The sequence below is a fragment of the Palaemon carinicauda genome, chromosome 41, assembly GCF_036898095.1.
Source record: "Palaemon carinicauda isolate YSFRI2023 chromosome 41, ASM3689809v2, whole genome shotgun sequence".
Classification (NCBI taxonomy): Eukaryota; Metazoa; Arthropoda; class Malacostraca; order Decapoda; family Palaemonidae; genus Palaemon; species Palaemon carinicauda.
In genome coordinates this window covers 25,794,688-25,813,210 of record NC_090765.1, presented here as the reverse complement: position 1 = coordinate 25,813,210, position 18,523 = coordinate 25,794,688, and the positions used below count along the sequence as shown (strand labels likewise).

Sequence of the window (18,523 nt, the reverse complement as noted above, 5' to 3'; positions counted from 1 at the left end):
TTGTTACCTTATTATCATAATTTTGTAATAGCATAATTAGTTATAATGATAACAATAACTATGATCTAAACTGTGAAGAATAATTTGGTCATGTACTTACATATTTACTTCGCCCATTCTCAAGCTTAGCAAGTTCAATGTTGGTCGAAGCCAGAGCAGTTGCAGGGAATGGCCCAGTCAGAAGGTCTCCCCAATAACCAAGCCTTCTGTGCTTTTCCATACCCACAGAGAATACAGCCACTGGAAGGATATAATGATTACCATATACATAAAATGTCAGTGTGAGAAGATTTTATTATATTATGAAATTTGTATGAAAAAAGAACCACGATTTTGCTAGCTATCTTCCTTCAGCTAAGATATCGAGTGGAAAAATTCCCATTATTATGAAAACTGGTTTGATCTAGACTATTATCAAAATATGTCCTTAACCCTCTTGTGATCCTAACCATAACAAAAGGACTATCAGACTCATCGCTTTTTGCCAAAGTGAATAGTGGAGCTGCCGCAAAGAAACCTCGGTAAAGCTTTGGGTAGTGCCATAGCCTCTGTACCATGGTCTTCCACTGTCTTAGATTAGAGTTCTCTTGCTTGAGGGTACACGCGGGCACACTATTCTATCTACTTCTCTTCCTCTTGTTTTGTTAAAGTTTTTAATAGTTTATAAAGGATATGTAAATTTTATTGTTGCTACTGTTCTTAAAATACTTTATTTTTCCTTGTTTCCTTTCCTCACTGGGCTATTTTCCCTGTTGGGGCCCCTGGGCTTATAGCATCCTGCTTTTCCAATTAGGATTGTAGCTTAGCAATTAATAATAATAATAATAACAAAGATAAGAAATTATGTTTATTTTTAGCTTCTTTTAAATCCCCCATTTTTTAAAGTTGGAACTTTTTATGTTGCCTGCAAGATTGATTGCACTGAAAGGGGCATTACAAGTTAAAATAATACTAAGTTAAACCCACTTTGACATTGCATTATTTTTTTCAAAGTTGCACTTCTTGGTTTAGCATCAGAAAAAAAGGTTCAATTTATCTTTAATTTTTGAAAAAATAAAAACTGTATTATGAGGAGTTACCTGAAGCCAGAGATGTGTTTGGAACACAAGATTTGGTCTGCATAGCCAGGTTAAATGCGTGGCCGGTGTGCCTCCATTCCAAAAATTCCTTTCCCCATCCAGAACAGATGCCTACATATCCATCTCTGTTCTCTGGCGTTGCAATAATTTTTTTGTTGTTGTTAGGCCTTTTTGTGTCAGCTGTTGGTGAACGGCTGAAATTGTCCAGACGAAAAGATAGCCTCATGTGCCAAGCCCAATCTGCATCTGCTCTTCTGTTGTCATAACGATTCTTCAGGAGTTGCCGTAACCGAACATCCCTAAAATTGTTAAAGGGCAATATACCATCCAAGCGTAAAAGTAATACCAGTAGTGCTTCATTAGTAGTAGTCATTGTAGCAATATCATTCTTTTGTCTGTTAATGGAAAAGTTAGTAACTTTAGCTTTGAAAATGTTGTCGCATTACCTGAAATGCTTATTTTATGACAGGGTTCTTTGTGCCATTGTTTATTAATATCTATCATTTATCTTTAATGTATGATATTTTTAGGTAATATTGATAATCTTTATAATTGTCACGTCTTTTCAATGCCCTATTTTAATGGTAAACAAATTAGTTTTGAAAATGAAGGTTGCAACAGAATATGTTTTATAAATATTGAAAATTGCTGTATTTTTCATTGACTTGGAAACTTTTATTTAAGTTATTAATGTTCAATACTTGCTTTTAGATTAAAATGTTACTTCAAGCATTCTGAAAATTGATTGCAAATTAAAAAAGCTCGTTGATTTTGAATTCTTAATAAACTTATACATCTATTTAAAGGTATATGAGCACAAAGGTTGGGGCAAAATCTCTGGCCTTAGTGTTGTTCCTCGAAGGGGAATAATGCTTCCAGTGTACCTCACGGAATGCAATCTATGATTTACTAGAGTATTTGCAGCATCCTATCGTTCCCCAGTTGCACCCGCATTTTATGACTGTTTTGCCTCCCTGTCCATTTCCTTCCCTCTATCTTGCTTGTCAGCATCTTTCAACTTATTGTGCAGCTGCATGGCTTCACCAGACTTTATATGCCAGATTTGATACAGCATCCATACTCAACGTTGTAGTGATATTTTGCTTACCATGCGAGTGTCGGGTCGTACTCCGAAGACAGTTTGTACCAACTCCTGAAAACGTCATCCATGGCGTCCCTTTCTCGGTATTTGAGCTTAGATGCCGCAACTATGCCCACTAAGTGGTCATACTGGGAGGCATCCGTTATGTCCCTTTGATCCATGATAGTTAAATGTCAGTTTTTATACTTAAAAGTTACTTTTTACATTTTTCTTTAGAGATAAAACGTACCAAAATTATATTTGCTTTGGATTATTAGTAAGTATGGGTAATATATGAAATCTTTCTTGAATATATATCAATGTCTCATTAACATATCTATTTTAGAATTAATTTAGGAAATTATGCGAGATAGTTTTAAAGATAGTGATTAGAAAGAATACACTTAATAGACAAAGGGATACTTCGTGTAATTGACTTTATTGTTGCCTGGCTAATAATTTATAAATGTTTGTTGTAGGGTAAAAGCATACGTTTATATTCAAATAATTGCTCATCGTTTTGTAACACTCGTAAATAGCGTAAGATGGCACTATCCTACTTTAATAATAAAGAAAGGATTAAAAGTGAATTTAATTTGGAAAACTTATGTGTGAAGAATATATCTGAACATTGAGGAAGGGGGGGGGGGGGGGGAGGATTGTATGAATGTACAGTATTCCATTGATATTTTTATTATTAATTTCTAATATGTTTTATGGAATGCATGTTCTCAACGTTGCACTTCTATTATCTTAGAGACTTATGAATATACATTATTTCCCTCTCATGAATTGGCTTTTTACGTTATTTGCTTCTGATTTGCATTCCTTTTAAGAATAGTCAAGAGAGTCTTGTGTCATGGCTTTAATTAACTTTTTATTCAATAAGTTGCGATCAGTGATGATTCACCAACTAACAATGGAAGCAGTTATAATTCATTCCTTACCTTGCATATTCTTGAGCAACGCTATCGAGATAGTCTTTCGATATGGGCCGCAGAGTCAAATTTCCCCACAGATCGAGGAGGAGAGTAGCTCTTTCTTGAAGGCCCAGTCCGTTCCTTAAACATACACCAAGCAATAGAATTATTCTTGCATATACTTCCACATGAGCCTCTAGAACAAATATCTGTAAACATATGCCAATCATTAATATTGACGGAGCTATGTGTTTTATTGTGATTTTATGACTAAAAGTTAGTTATTTTTATCATGATTAATAGTGGTGATAATAAGATTGTTGTTGTTGTTGTTAGTATTATTATTATTATTATTATTATTATTATTATTATTATTATTATTATTATTATTATTATTATTATTATTATTAAATCAAATTTGTAGTTCCTCATAGCTCTATATTTTTTAGACCGGGAACCTTTCTTATTACCTGCAGTATCTTGCTTGAATACAAAATTGAGGATTCATTAAAGATCCAATTAAAGCGACACGAAATGAAAATATGAGCTTGTTTAATGATATTACTAAATGGGTTACTGAAATGTAAAAAAGGTGATGATAAAAGCCTTTTATTTTAGTGATCAAATCAGAGCCATTGGTAGTATTTTTTTTTTATTTAAGCTACCAAATTTAAGTTAATTTACTTAAATACATTTTTATATGGAATTTCATGAAGCAATGTTTTGAACAATAGAAATATTTTTCATTAGCCTATCAAAACTGGGGCCTAGAATTAATCCTTTGCCTTAAATACTACATTGGATCCTTCTCTCTGGTTACGGTTCACTTTCCCTTTGCCTACACATACATCGAATAATCTGGCCTATTCTTTACAGATTCTCCTCTGTCCTCATACACCTGATAACACTGAGATTGTCAAACAATTCTTCTTCATCCAAGGGGTTAACTACTACACTGTACTTGTTCGGTGGCTAGTTTTTTCTTGTTAATGGTAGGAGAGACTCTTTAGCTTATGGTAAGCAGTTCTTCTAGGAGGACACACCAAAATCAAACCATTGTTCTCTAGTCTAGGGTAGTGCCATAGCCTCTGTACCATGGTCTTTCACTATCTTGGGTTAGAGTTCTCTTGCTTGAGGGTACTCTCAGGCACACTGTTCTATCTATTTTCTCTTCTTGTTATGTTAAAGTTTTTATAGTTCACTGCATATAGGAAACATTTCAATGTTGTAACTGTTCTTAAAATATTTTATTTTTCCCTGTTTCCTTTCCTCACTGGGTTATTTTCCCTGTTGGGGCCCCTGGGCTTATAGCATCCTGCTTTTCCAACCAGGGTTGTAGCTTAGGAAGTAGTAGTAGTAGTAGTAGTAGTAGTAGTAGTAGTAGTAGCAGTAGTAATAATAATAATAATAATAATAAAATGGTAAATAAAAACCTTACCTTTAATTTAGTCCCGTGTTTTTTCCTTGCTAACATTCTAAGCAAATGCCGATGGTCTCCAGCTCCCACAATGAGAATCTGATATGCTTTGTCGTTGTCTGTCATAAATTAAACAAATTGCAAGTGTTACGTAATTTTTTTTAGACCAACACAGACTAATTTTGCCATTATTCGATGGCATTTACCAAGAACACAATGTAGCAGTGAATAAGTAAAACGAAAATATCTCTAGCTAAATAAAATAACTTACGATCAGAATAACTAAGAAGATCAGCTGCAGGTGAGAATCCCCACCAATTAAATAGTCCATGGCCATGCATTTTCTGAAAAAAAAAAAAATCCCTCGAATATAACAGTGATAGACACTAATACACTCAATAAACAATGTAGCAAATCCTCAACGTTGTAATAAACGCTACTGGTGTAAACAACTTCCGTTGCTATGGTAACCGAGTCGCCGACCAATCAGCGTTTAGTTGGATAGGAGTGACCAATCAGGAAACGTTTATATCCCAACTCGTGCGAAGTTTGTGTATGTTTTAAAAGTGTAATTGTTCAGATTATCCAGACCTGTCAACATAAAGATTTCTGCTGTTATGTAAAATGAGTGACAGAGTTGAAAAGATGTAAGTTGTAATGCGACCGAGTATAGTTTATTCAAGTTTACGGCACGTGTAGTTGGTCGCTGGTTCAGTCCGATGTGTATTCTAGGCCTATCCTTATCTCTTAGCCTGAGACCATGATTTAGCCTAAACTCTCTGACTGTATCACATGCCCACAGCCCTAGTAAGCTATTGGTTACTCAATGATATGGTATAAAATTATCAGTACACCAGTCATATATATTTGGATATGCTATGAGGTCGAACAACGGGGGTGTATGTGTGAAAGCAGCCACCTGTATGTGCCCCCTCCCCCTTTAGGTAAGTAGGTAAGGACACGGCTTGTAGGTTAGGTTAGGAAGGAAAATTGAGCTTAGCTGATATCTATCTTTAATGAACGCATGAGGAACTGGCCGCTGATATACAAAGGCTCTCGAAAACTGCTTTTCACTTCCAGTTAGGTTAGGTAATTGAGGTCTTGTTGTTGGGGAGAAGCCCCAATGATAAATGACATGAGGGTGGGTTAGGGTAGAACTTTAGGATTCATTCGTTACTAGTGATAGGACATAGATTTACCAAATGTATTTGAATGTGGCATTTAAGTATCAGTTGGCAGAACATGATTTTGGCAATAGACATAGGCCTATTGCCAAGAATTGATTTTCAGGAAAAGAGAAATCAGCTTGGCCTATCCTGTAGCCTTGTGTATATTGTAATGAATAAACAAATCTTTTTTGGGGAACCTTTGTAGTTTTTTTGGACAGACTGAAAGATCACATTTTACAAACACAAGAATGCCTTTCCTAAGGTTTCCCACCTAACCTAACTTAGGAATCATATCCTTAACTACTTAGCTACCTTAGGGCTATGCCCCTGTGTGACCTCCCCTTTAGACTACCTTATTCATAGTTTGTCATGTCCCAGTAAACTAAATTCGGTAAATTTGTATTGTATTGCAGGGTGTGATTTCTAACAGAAATTATATGTTTTCCTATAGTAAATGATGTGATTTAACCGAATTTGACCTTCATTTCAACCGCAACCAAACAGATCAACCAATTCGGATAACTTTAAGTTGACGAATTGATTGCTGTTATTACGGATGAAATGAAGGGGAAAGCCGGTTGAATCACGTTATTTCCTACAGGAAAACACATTTTCTGTTAAAATGGTTAAATATTATCACTGTTGACATATATGTTGAGTTAAAATATTTGAATATAAGCAATTGTTCAACGGTGTCACTTCTCTTACGAATGTACTGCGAACGATAACTTTAGCATCGTTACCACTGATACACATTCATACCAACATTGACGTATGGTACACAGAGTTACCAACGACGCGATGACATTACTAACGGTAGCAATGCTAGATATTTCCATACGTATTTTAAATAATTTTTCCATATAACTTTTACGCAATATATAAAAAGTACAAAAAGGGCACAGAACCTAACAAACCCACCTAACCTGACCTAGAAGTACCCCGGTCACAAAACACATATAATGACTATTGAGGAATGACTTACTTTTATGAAGACGGCTACGAAACTTGTGGGTCACAGGAGGGTGAGACTGACGACTTAACTCCTATGACTGGGATGTGGATGGATGAGGGGCATCGGGGTCTTGTGGGTCAAGGGGGTCCATTGGCTGTTGTTGTATAGGAGGGTAGAGGCGACTGGCAGTAATGAAGAAGTGGTGCAGTAACGTATGTTCTGGATAGTAGTGGGTAAAAAAGAACCTGGAAAAACATTGCTTGAAATATTCAGTCTTCATTCCAGGTCTCTGAACTCACTCCTTCACTTCTCTCCAGAGCCGTTCTATATTTTGAGTATGGATGGTTGGGTCTAGGGGGTCAACGAAATGTTCAGAATGATTAATAGACGTATGTTCGTAACCAATTTCCGAAAGAGAGTTGTATGCAAACTACTTATCACTGATAATAACACTACCAGGTTTGATATATTTCTGAATGAGGGGAATTAGAGTAGCAGCATCTCGTTTAGTAGAAAGGGGGGGGGAATTAAAGGGATAATGAAAAATTTCTTTGATTCACATTCAATACCCCAAAGACCCATATGGCACTTAACGTCTACCACGGTTGTATTTAGCTTTACAAAAATGAGATTCGTCTATTTCAACTGTTACTCCATCACCACCAATCGCCTCTTGATTATCGAAGAAGTATTCGGTAACCTCGGAACAGAAACTTCTTCAATCGACACTAGTTTTCGAGGATATGTCGATACCATCCATGAGGGTCTCATGGTCCGAATGTTTATGCAAAAAGTGGTTTGCAAATAATATCTTCCATGGGGGTAAACGACTTTTCCCCAAAAATGTACCTTTATAGGAAGTAACGGTATAACCACAATGACGTTTCTTCTTAGTTTTAGGTATGCTGGATTCAGAATTACAATAAAACACGTGAATGTGTTTCCTATAAGATAAAAGAGAACGGCACTTGGGGCACTGTAAGAGTTGAGGAATTACGTTGTGTGGTTTCAGGAAATAATCAACATTGGCTGAAGAATGATAAAAATCACCATGGAATTTAGCAACTGCTTTTAGGTACGGAATACTGCAGCCGTTACAAGTTTCTATAACTTCCTCCATCGCAAAATACGAAAAAATAAATCTCACTTGAAATGACGCACACATTACTAGGACAAAGGTTACAAGGGAAAAGGATTTGGAGGAAGGGGCATGAACAGACCACTCAAAGAGATAAAGGAAGGGGGGTTAGAGAAATATCAGTAGACAACCCCCTTGTGTAAACTTTGAATACGTATCGGTTCGTGATTGGTTAAGGGAAAAACAAAGGAGACTAGAGGGTAAACATGAATGAACTAAATAGGGAAACTAGTCCAGAGCAAGTATTTATGTGAAACAGAGGAGTGAAAAGGAAATAACAAAAGAAAAGAAATAAAAACAAAATAGGAAGATAAAATGGAATGTATGATAAGTAATATTGGATGGGAATATAAAATGAGATGATTTTACCATGAATGAACTGGATAAGGAAACTAGTCCAGAGGAAGTATTTATGTGAAACCGGGGAGAGAAAAGGGAATAACCAAAGTAGTACAGTAAACCCATTATAGGAAGGTAAAATGAAATGTATGATAAATAATATTGAATGGGAATATAAAATGATATGATTATACAATAATAAAACGAGTAATTGGAGGGGGAAAAGCTTCTGCGCAGGGGGACGGATATTTGCGCAGTCGGAAAACTGGTATGCACGAACAGATCGGTGCTAATGTTAGCATGGAATGCTAACATTTGATCTACATCAGATGTTGGCAGCACTGGTTACTGTATTTTTTCAGGAAATAATCTTTGCAACGGCGCCTCCAAAGTTTATCCAGTTATACTGTGTTGTATTTTCCTCCGATTATAATATATTCAAGAAGGTAATGTATAGAGAAGAAAAGGCTTGTTTTACGATTATATATCGTTTCCCCAGTATGTTTTCCCCACCCAAAACCCTGAGTTCCCACTGGGGGTCCCCCATCATCGTAGGACACTCATTTGCGATGGGAACGAGTGTCATTTTCGAAGAGAGCGTAATTTTTTCTATAAGAAAAAGTAGTTGTTTTCCTAGGTTACATTGCCCTGTAATGCACTACAGTAAAACCCTAAAATCACCCCCAAGTTGGATGTAGATTAGTGGATACATCTATCATTACATAATGTAGATAATACTGTAGTTTTAATCTCATTTTCCCTATAGTAGTAGAGTGTCCGTTGTTCTGCAGTCTGCTTCAGGTGTTCTCAGGAAATTATAGTGTTATGTACTAGCCTAATTGACCTAAGGTGCTGTGTTCTTACAATCCCTAGGGTGGCCTTCTCCCCGTTACCGTAACATTTTTGTTAGAAATTTGTCACCAAATTTGTAGTCATTATACCCAAAAATCTTCTGTTTTAACATGACCTTTGTTTTTTCTTTTAGAATGTACATTACAGGCATATATCCTACCTAAGGTAACCTGGCTGCTTTGGGTTCCTTGGTCCTACCTAAATGTATGAAACATTATTCATATACAGTAGTATACTATCCACCAAAATCTTGCGTTCTTTCCGACTTGGATGACTGCAATAATGGTAATAACGCTCTTGTATTTGCAATACATTTAGTAAACATTATTGGTTCCAAGAAATCCAAAAATATACTCACTCACCTATGCAAATACTTTTAAAAATTTCTACTGTATATTGAAAAAGGATGACGGCTTTTATTTATTTTTTAGGGAATCTTTGGCTTTCTTTAAGCACTGAGGCTATTCCATTGACGGTCTATCCAGGTACTCACTCCTTGGGAATGTTTTGCCATATACTTCCTGCCTCTTTCCTCTTGGCGTCTGTATTCTCAAGAGGTAGGTGGTATTAAGTAATGCTACTGTCTGGGTCGGTGTCATTGGATTATGATGTTTTCACCCATTCGTACTTGCCACCAGACCAGTTGATTGCCCTGTTGCTCCCCCTTTGGGCCTGGTCCTGTAAGTGGTCGCCTGACATGAGACTAGGTAGATAATTTTGGCGCTCACTCCTTGGGACCAAGGTGTCAATTATTGCAGCTTCATTCCTTGGTGCCTGGCACAAGGGATTGGCGGCATTAAGTAGCGCTGGTTCTTTGGGAAGTCTTGTTAACCCCTCATTTGTTTCCACACTAACAAACCTTACGTTATTTATGTGGATGTTCTTTCAGCAAAGCTGGAAGGTAGCCATTAGACTTTAATTGCGAGGTGGCAACCCTATCTAACCACGGTAGAGGGTTGGCAGGGGGTTATCCAGCCAACTATATCTACTCACGGATCAGTGAATCATGTCACTTTTTTCTTTTGTTTGGTAGAGAACGGATGTCTCCGCTCTCTCCTTCTTCAGGCTTAGCCATTCAGACAATTGCTCTACGATCATCCTTCTTTTCTCAGAAGGGGAAAATTTTTTAATTCTCTCTACGTTTTTTCATTAGCTCTTACGGCCCACGTCAGAGTGCGAAGTCAGTTACTGCTACTGTGTCTGACAACTTTGCTGTCTATGAGGTCTGTCTCGCCTCCCGTTCGACGTTCACTATCACGAATGAGACACTCTCGAGCGAGACACTCACGCTCATGAGCGAGACGCTCCTGATCACGAGCTAGACGCTCACGATCACAAGCGAGACACTCTCGCTCACGAGCAAGACACTCTCGCTCACGAGCAAGACATTCATACTCATGATCACGAACGAGACGCATATGATGTAGACATTCACGATCGCGAACGAGCGATCATGTTCGCGAGGCAGCTGTCTTCCTTACGAAGAAGTCGATCCTCCAGTTTTTTGAGCGGCAACTTATCGCCGATCACTAACTCGCTGATTTCCTTACGGTCACGTGAAATAGGTAGTTGTTCTCTTAGGGTTGCACGTTATGGATTCAGAACCCCTAGTTGTTCCGTAACCGAAATACAAACCACGCTATTTACAAAGGGTTATTACTTTTAGCGTAGCTGAAATGGCGAGCCATTAGAATTTAACGAGGGTGTATTACCCCCGCGCTAGTTAGCGGGGGGGGTAGGGGAGTGGTAGCTAGCTACCCCTCCTCCCCCTCACACACAGGTGAATACTCACTTTCACTTTTGGCTCGGACTGTGACAGACGTCTCTGTCTTGGTCCTCGCTTGGCAGCCATTGTCTGTTTTGTCTTTACTTAATCGCTTACTTTTCTTTTACTCAATATATATGTAAACATGTTTTCATGTTTGTATATATATTTGAGTATAGAAATAAGTAAGTTTCCTTTTCAGATGTGTGTGTGTAGTGTACGATATCTACGTGGAGGCCTCGGCAGTTAGGCCACCACGGCCTAATTTTATGGGTTGCGATCGAGTTTGACTTCGGTCTTTCTCTCTCTCTCTCTCTCTTGAGGTCGTTCACCCTTTTACTATGTTTTACTACGCCCTTGTAGCTTCCTTCCCGTGTGGGTGGGGTTGCTACGCCGTACATTTTGTCTCAATTAGTTTATGAATCTAATTGTAGTTGTTAATTTTTCAGCTTGTAGAACGATTCCTTTCGGGGTTTTCGTTTTTTCTTTAGTGTTCATTCATTTTTAAATTACATAATTACATAGTTACATAATTATAATTGTTATAATTCTGTTTTGGTTACAGCTCTCCTTCCGCGAGTGTAAGTGGTTGTGAGGGCACGTGCCTGTTGTGTAATTCTTGTTCCTTTTCCTCGGGATTCCTCTTCGGAGCCTTCCCGGGGGAATGAATGTGTACTAATATTATTTGTTTTATTTTTTTACAGTTACCGATCTAGTTCGTTTCTGTAATATAGCAACGGTGTGAGCTGTCTGGTTGAGTCCTGGGGATTCGGCTGTTGCTGCCTCCCCCCTTGTATTGTCGTCAGGGGCGTGTCTCCTACTGGTAGTACTCCCGTGTCGACGGACAGCTCTCCAGTTCATTTTAGAACAGTCAGGAGGCTTGCCTCCTTGGGCGGATAACTTTCCTTCCGAGGGAAGTTTTTTCCTGTCCAGGCTTGAGCTTTTCCTCTTTTGGGGGGTTCTTCTCTTGCCTTTTTTTCGTGCGACTATGCTCTTGGTGCTGAGCGGTCGCACCTGCAGTTTCGCTCAAGGGGCTGGGCAACTGCAGGAGCTCCTCTTCGGAGGATTGCCCCTTTTAGGTCACTGGCTGACCAGTCTCTTCCACGAAGTGTTTCTCTTTCGTTCGCGAGAGAGTACACTCATAGAGACTCCTCTTTGGAGGTTTCTTCTGTTGCTGTTGCTGTTGGCCTCCCTTGCCGTAAGGCCCTCCGTCCGCCTCGTCGTAAGGGCCTCTCATCTCCCTATAAGGGTGCTTGAGGCGCCTTTTTGAATCTCCGTTTGCAGCCTACAACTTCTTTTTCTCGATCTTCCGTCTTGGTGCAGATGGACAGCAGTCTAATCTCGTCTTCCGACGGGCAACGGTCTTCCCGACGGACAACGGTCTTCCCGACGGACAGCGGTCTTCCGACGGACATCAGTCTCCCGGCGGACAACGATCCCTTCGGGGCAAAGGGTTGCCCCCACGGGGGTTCTTCCCTTGCGTGTCAGGGTTTCCCTGCGCGCCCTTCTGTTCGTCAGCGCTCTCCTGTTCGTCAGCGCTTTCAAGATGATCTTCCCTGCGGTTCCTGTTACGTGCCCTGTGCGCCCACGTTCGCCCTCGCGATCTAGAACTTCGGTTCAGGTCGGGGTCAAGGACTCTTCTTCTTTGCGCAGGCTTCCACGCGTAGCCTTCTGCTCGTCAGCGATCATCAGCTCGTCAGCGATCATCAGCTCGTCAGCGATCATCAGCTCGCCAGCGATCGTCAGCTCGTCAGCGATCATCAGCTCGCCAGCGATCTCCGGATCGCCCACGTGTGTTACAGCTGGCACGCCAACGTTCTCCAACACTTCTGAAGGAACATGGTTCGCCAGCTACTAGCTCAACTGCGGATGCTGATCGCCATCGCGCGACCCTCAACTGCGGATGCTGATCGCCATCGCGCGACCCTCAACTGCGGATGCTGATCGCCATCGCGCGACCCTCAACTGCGGATGCTGATCGCCATCGCGCGACCCTCAACTGCGGATGCTGATCGCCATCGCGCGACCCTCAACTGCGGATGCTGATCGCCATCGCGCGACCCTCAACTGCGGATGCTGATCGCCATCGCGCGACCCTCAACTGCGGATGCTGATCGCCATCGCGCGACCCTCAACTGCGGATGCTGATCGCCATCGCGCGACCCTCAACTGCGGATGCTGATCGCCATCGCGCGACCCTCAACTGCGGATGCTGCTCGCCATCGCACAACCCTGAACGATTGCCCGCTTACGCATGCTGCTCCTCATCGCACAACCCTGAACGATCGCCCTCTTGCGGATGCTGATCACCATCGCACCCTTTCACGCGATCATTCACCTGCGCATGCTGCTCGCCATCGCACAACCCTGAACGATTGCCCGCTTACGCATGCTGCTCCTCATCGCACCACCCTGAACGATCGCCCTCTTGCGGATGCTGATCACCATCGCACCCTTTCACGCGATCATTCACCTGCGCATGCTGCTCGCCATCTCACAACCCTGCACGATTGCCCGCTTACGCATGCTGCTCCTCATCGCACAACCCTGAACGCTCGCCCTCTTGCGGATGCTGATCACCATCGCACCCTATCACGCGATCATTCACCTACACATGCTGCTCGCCATCGCTTACCGCCAGCGATCTTCTTCACCTACGCGGCAGCACGATCCCTCGCCGTCACGCCCATTCGCCTGCGCGCCCGCGCGATCGCTCGCCTGCGCGCCCGCGCGATCGCTCGCCTGCGCGCCCTCGCGACCGCTCGCCTGCGCGCCCGCGCGACCACTCGCCTGTGCGCCCGCGCGACCATTCACCCTCGCGCGACCATAGTTCGCGGCGAATTCCACAGCCGGTGGTAGCAGCAGGGACGCGTGCTCCTAGGCGGCACTCGGGATCACCTCCATCCAAGCACAGGTTGGTAGTGCAGGACGAAGACAGGTCAGTACAGCATTCTTCCCACCTTCTTTTCAGGCAGGAACCGTCGTGTCCTCTCCAAAGGATCGCCCGATCCCTTTCACCTTAGCGAGGATTTCGGACTCTGTGTCCTTGGAGCAGCAGACATGGTTTGATCCGCTGGCACGGGCGTTAATGAGGTTTATGAAACCAGCACTCACCGGCCAGGGTAACAAACCAGCGGCTGTCTCTCCTACGCTGAAGAGAAAGAGAGGAGTGGACTTCGTGGTGACTTCCCCCAGGGCGAAGTTGGTTCCCAAGAGGTCGGTCTCGAGGGTCCCCTCTCCTGAACGAGTACTCTCTCCTTCTCCCGCCCTGGAAGGATTTTTGGCGGGGGGGCTTTCCGTTGAAGATTTCTCCATCGGACAAGGGGTGACTGCTTACCTCTTCCTCTGGGAGCTTACCAGGTTCTTTCCCTCCTCGGTTACGGCCCGAGGTTTGGTTCAAGGAAGCTACAGGAAGATCAAGGGTACTTTCCTCCTCTCGAGCTCAGGCACCTTGGCCTTTCGTCGTTAAGTATCTACTTGCGGACAAGCTCGATGTTGTACCATCTGGACGCACTGACTGAAGGCTTCCTTCGGGTGTCTCATCTGTGGAGGTCAACGACCTCAGACACCCTTCCATCCTTGAGAAGAGTTTTGTCTTTGCCCAAGGACAGAGACTTAAACATCTGCTGTGCGGAGTAAATCGACTTCCGGTTTCACTCCTCCAAGGCGCTTTCTTCCAGACTCTGCAGGGCTCCAGCTCCCTTTTCTTTCAACCACGTCGGCCTAAGTTATCGGCTACGACAACTGGGACAAGGTGTCCAATTGCAGTTTCCTCCTGTCAGGAACAGATGGCACGGGAGACTCCCCCGGGGGGGCATAGTCCTAAAAGGAGTTCACGAACTCTAGGATTGCAGGTTTTTTCGCTGGGAGGATGCTTAAGGTTACTCATCCGAATGACAGCTTCCCGATGCCCATTCCCGCACAATCTCTGTGAGTAGTCAAGGATATCGCGCCTGCCGTCTCTGTCAGCGAATTCAGTGTCTCTGAACCTCTATGCCATAGCATCAGCAGAGTTGCCCGGTTGGGCAGAATGATCCATACCTTAGGCGAAGGTCTTCCTTAGGATCATCGACGGCTTCACCCCCGGCCCCCTCAGTCGATCCTTTCTTGTAAGGAAGGATCTGAGAGGGGATGTCCATAGTCGACCTCTCAGCCCTGATCAAGTTTGTCGAACAAACTTCGGCCAGCGTAGACCAGCAGAATCGATCAGACTGGTAACGAGGCGACAGGACTCCTTTAACCCTGGATCGGAAGGACGGGTACTTTCAGTTTCCATTCCATCCATCTTCCAGGGTGCTCGTCGAATTCAGCCTAAACTGCAAGTATTCCTGCTTATGATGCAGTGTGGCTATCCCGCCGTGGCATAGCAGGTTTGTTTCCCCAGAGAACTCTCCCTGCCTTCCTCTTGGCCGCTCAGGTGCAGACTTCCGCCTCCTCTGCTGTTTGGAGGGCTGGTCAACTCCGGTAGGCTCGGGTTTCGACCTTCTTCAGCGCCGGGAAAAGCTTCCGAATGCTGACCATGAGTGTGGGCTCATGGTATTTTGCTTGGAGCCTTCTCTTCCTCTGCCTCAACATCTGGAGTATCTGGCCATGATATTGAGTCAACCGCCTTACCACGTTGGAAACCCCGCTTCTCGTCCGTCCAGCGAGGTTAAGCAACGTCGGTACTTGGATGGGTGACCACCTGGGGACGCCAGATTCTGTTACCACATCCTCCGAGCCTTCCTTTCGGTTCACCGTGGCAAGACTGAGGAGAGTCGCAGTACCTGTTCTCAGTCAAGCAGAGTTTTCAGCCCTACCTTGGAACGTTTCCTAGTTCTTCTTTCCTCATTGACCCGTTTATAGTCCGAACGGTCGCCTCAGGATAAGTTCCATGTGGGGCGATCCAAGTTCCGGTGGCTTCAGGCAATGTTTAACCGGACTCCCTGGCCCTATGGGACCAGCGGAACTATTAAACCTGCAATGGGTGTTGACCTATGGAGCCTCTTGATGGTAGTGGATATTCTCGTCCTTTCCCCACATTCTTGATGCGGTTCTCGGACTCGTCAAAGGAAAGGGGGGGGGGGCATGTTCCGGTCCAGGCCTATGGTCAAGACCTGAAGGATACCTCTCCATCATTCAGGCAGGCTTAAGGGCCTTAGTCTGGCCCCTCTTCAGATCCTACCGCTCCTGCCAAGTCGCCCCGTTGCGTGTCGACTTCATGCTAACCAGCAGGGGACGCATTTTCACACCTTCACATCTTGCAGTAGAGATATCGGGATGATTGAGATTCTCTCAATTCCACCATCGGCTCTCTCATTCCAGGCAGGGGAATGTGTCTCTCAGACTATCCGAGCAGAGCCTCATAGAGAGAGTGTACCTAGGGGTCTTTGACCTTGGGTAACCAGCAAGTGCTGGTCTGGGGGACCTGATCGCGACAGCTTGGAACCTCAAGCTTCCGCTAGTTTTCCCCCCAGTCTCAGACCCCGAGACTCTGGCAAGATGCATTCCGGTGATGGTGGGACAACTTCGACGCCTGCGTCTTCCCTCCTTTTTGTCTGCGGACAATGGGTCTCAACAAAACCAGGTTGTCTGTCAACCTTTCAATGGGAGAGCTCCACTGGGACTATGTGCAGAACGGTTTCTGGACCCTCTGCTTCCCCTGACGGAACTCCCGGGAGAGCTTCTCCCACGGCGCAGACTACTCAAGCAACCACACTGCGACATCTCTCCCGAACCGGGGCGTCGCTTCGGCTTCATGCCTGGAGACACTACGCTTCCTCCTCTAGAAGAGACAACCCGCTACAGTCGCGGTACGGAGGTCGCGTCATCTGCGATAGTCATCCACAGGGGTCTCCCAGGCAAAGTGAAGAGTCTAAGGTGGTTGGTGCCGTGGGAGATATACCTCTTCCCGTGAGGCCTCTTCTCCAGCAATAACGGTCTTATTGCCTTTCGGCGGGAGGAAACTCCTTTCTGCTCTTGGCAATGAAGCCTGTCGCTCAGCCTTTCCCTGACCTTCAGGCTTAAAGGAATAACTTTTTCCTGCCCGCTGGATCTATCCTCGCTCATGCGAAGCTACGATCGTCCCTGCCCTAGTCGGAGGAAGACCTCCAACTTGGAGCATGGCTCGGACTTTTAGTCCTTTAAGAGATCTTCTCAAGACCCTTTTACGACAGGCCTCGGATTGTATTCCGCCCTGGGTCTTCTGCTCACTCTGGCCACGGCCAGTGTGTAAGCAATCTTCTTGGTCTCTTACTACTCCCCCCCTTTCTAAGGAAGAGGGGAAGGCAACATTCAGGCTCGCTCCTGAGTTGTTGGCTAGACTCAGAATCTGAGGGTCCCGACCCTTCGGTCCGATTCATTCAAGATTTTGAGTCTCCATTCTGTGTCTGATGTCCCAAGACCTTCTCTTTCTTGCCAGTACAGGAATCGAGAGGTTAGCGCTGGGAACAGCTGCAGTTTGGCCTCAGTTGCAGCCGATTTGGGAACACAAGGAGGACATGGGGGGAGAGTCACCAGTATACCTCTTCAGCCCGGACTCAAGGACATTCATCTCGACCTGTCTTCAGACCCTCCCCCGTCACGTCGCCCTACAGCACGATGTTAAATACATCGCAACGTCCCTCGCCTTCGAGTAATACTACTCTGTGACGCAGGTGCTACAAGCTGGAGTCTGGAAGCGTCTGATGACCTTCGCAGCCCGCTTCCTGCAGGGCGTGACCCACAGGAGTCTCGATACGTTTTCTATCGCTCTGTGGTGGCTACACAACAGCTGGTCTAACCTCAGGCTCCTTTTTGGACAGGTAGCAGAAGGTTGAGGGCATTGTTATCAGGTTTTAGTCTGCATGAACGAAAGAAGTATGTCTGGCCCTTACTTCTTTCTTCATCATCCCCTCTACGGGGAAGCAGCATCCTGGTCTCTGCATAGCTGACCTCGAACCTCTGCAGGTAAACCATGCTTCCTTGTGTTCCGAGTATTGAGTCAATACTGTCGCGTCCCCCATACCCTGACGAGGTGGTATTGGGAACGTCTTAACCCAGAGTTCCTTCTGGAACTCCAGGTCAACTGCCTAAGACGGGTCACACTTCTTCCTTCACACACAAGCTTACGTAGGCCACATGGTTCCTTGCGGTGCAAGGAACTTGTGAGGTGCAGGGACTCCTTTTCTCGAGTGCGACTCACTCGGATTCTGAGTCCCCGGGTAAAGCCAAAGCCAGTATGGCTGGGGACTTTCCACCCTTCCTAAGGGATAAGTCACCCTTTGTAAATAGCGTGGTTTGTATTTCGGTTACGGAACAAATGACAAATTCGAAGATAATTTGTATTTTTCCTAACCATACAAACCTTAGCTATTTACACATATTTGCCCGCCAGCCCTGTCCCCCAAGACAAGTCCTACCTCTAAGTGAAAGTGAGTATTCACCTGTGTGTGAGGGGGAGGAGGGGTAGCTAGCTACCACTCCCCTACCCCCCCGCTAACTAGCGCGGGGGTAATACACCCTCGTTAAATTCTAATGGCTCGCCATTTCAGCTACGCTAAAAGTAATAACCCTTTGTAAATAGCTAAGGTTTGTATGGTTAGGAAAAATACAAATTATCTTCGAATTTGTCATATTTTCGTCGCACCGAATCTCTCGGTTCCCGCGATCCAGAGTTTTCTCTGAAAGCTCTATGGTCTTCCAGCATAGCGTGACTTGTAACATCACGAACCACCGTCGTCTTCCCTGAACCTTCCCACTTCTAGTGGTTTGGTTAGCAGGCGGCTTGTGATTGTGTCTCATCATTGAGAAACCCTTAACTGCTGGGATGGAAGCTAGCAGGAAAATTT

At 44.2% G+C, this 18,523-nt stretch overlaps 2 protein-coding genes across 3 annotated transcripts in view; one reads left to right on the top strand and one right to left on the bottom strand.

Annotated features, from left to right (window-relative positions):
* Dnaaf3 (Dynein axonemal assembly factor 3) overlaps positions 1-4,838 on the bottom strand; it is a 21,532-nt gene extending 16,694 nt beyond the window's left edge. The window contains exons 1-6 of the mRNA XM_068364656.1: positions 4,769-4,838; positions 4,519-4,616; positions 3,108-3,289; positions 2,188-2,331; positions 1,080-1,378; positions 101-240 (exon numbers count right to left, since the gene is read on the bottom strand). Of these exons, the coding sequence (XP_068220757.1) occupies positions 101-240; positions 1,080-1,378; positions 2,188-2,331; positions 3,108-3,289; positions 4,519-4,616; positions 4,769-4,838 (933 nt within the window). The remainder of the gene's footprint in view (positions 1-100; positions 241-1,079; positions 1,379-2,187; positions 2,332-3,107; positions 3,290-4,518; positions 4,617-4,768) is intronic.
* Positions 4,839-4,988: 150 nt separating this feature from the next.
* Positions 4,989-18,523, top strand: part of LOC137632454 (CWF19-like protein 1) — a 164,221-nt gene continuing 150,686 nt past the window's right edge. For both annotated transcript variants that reach the window (XM_068364385.1, XM_068364383.1), the window contains exon 1: positions 4,989-5,144. In XM_068364385.1, coding sequence (XP_068220486.1) covers positions 5,122-5,144 — 23 coding nt within the window. In that variant the 5' untranslated portion in view covers positions 4,989-5,121. The remainder of the gene's footprint in view (positions 5,145-18,523) is intronic.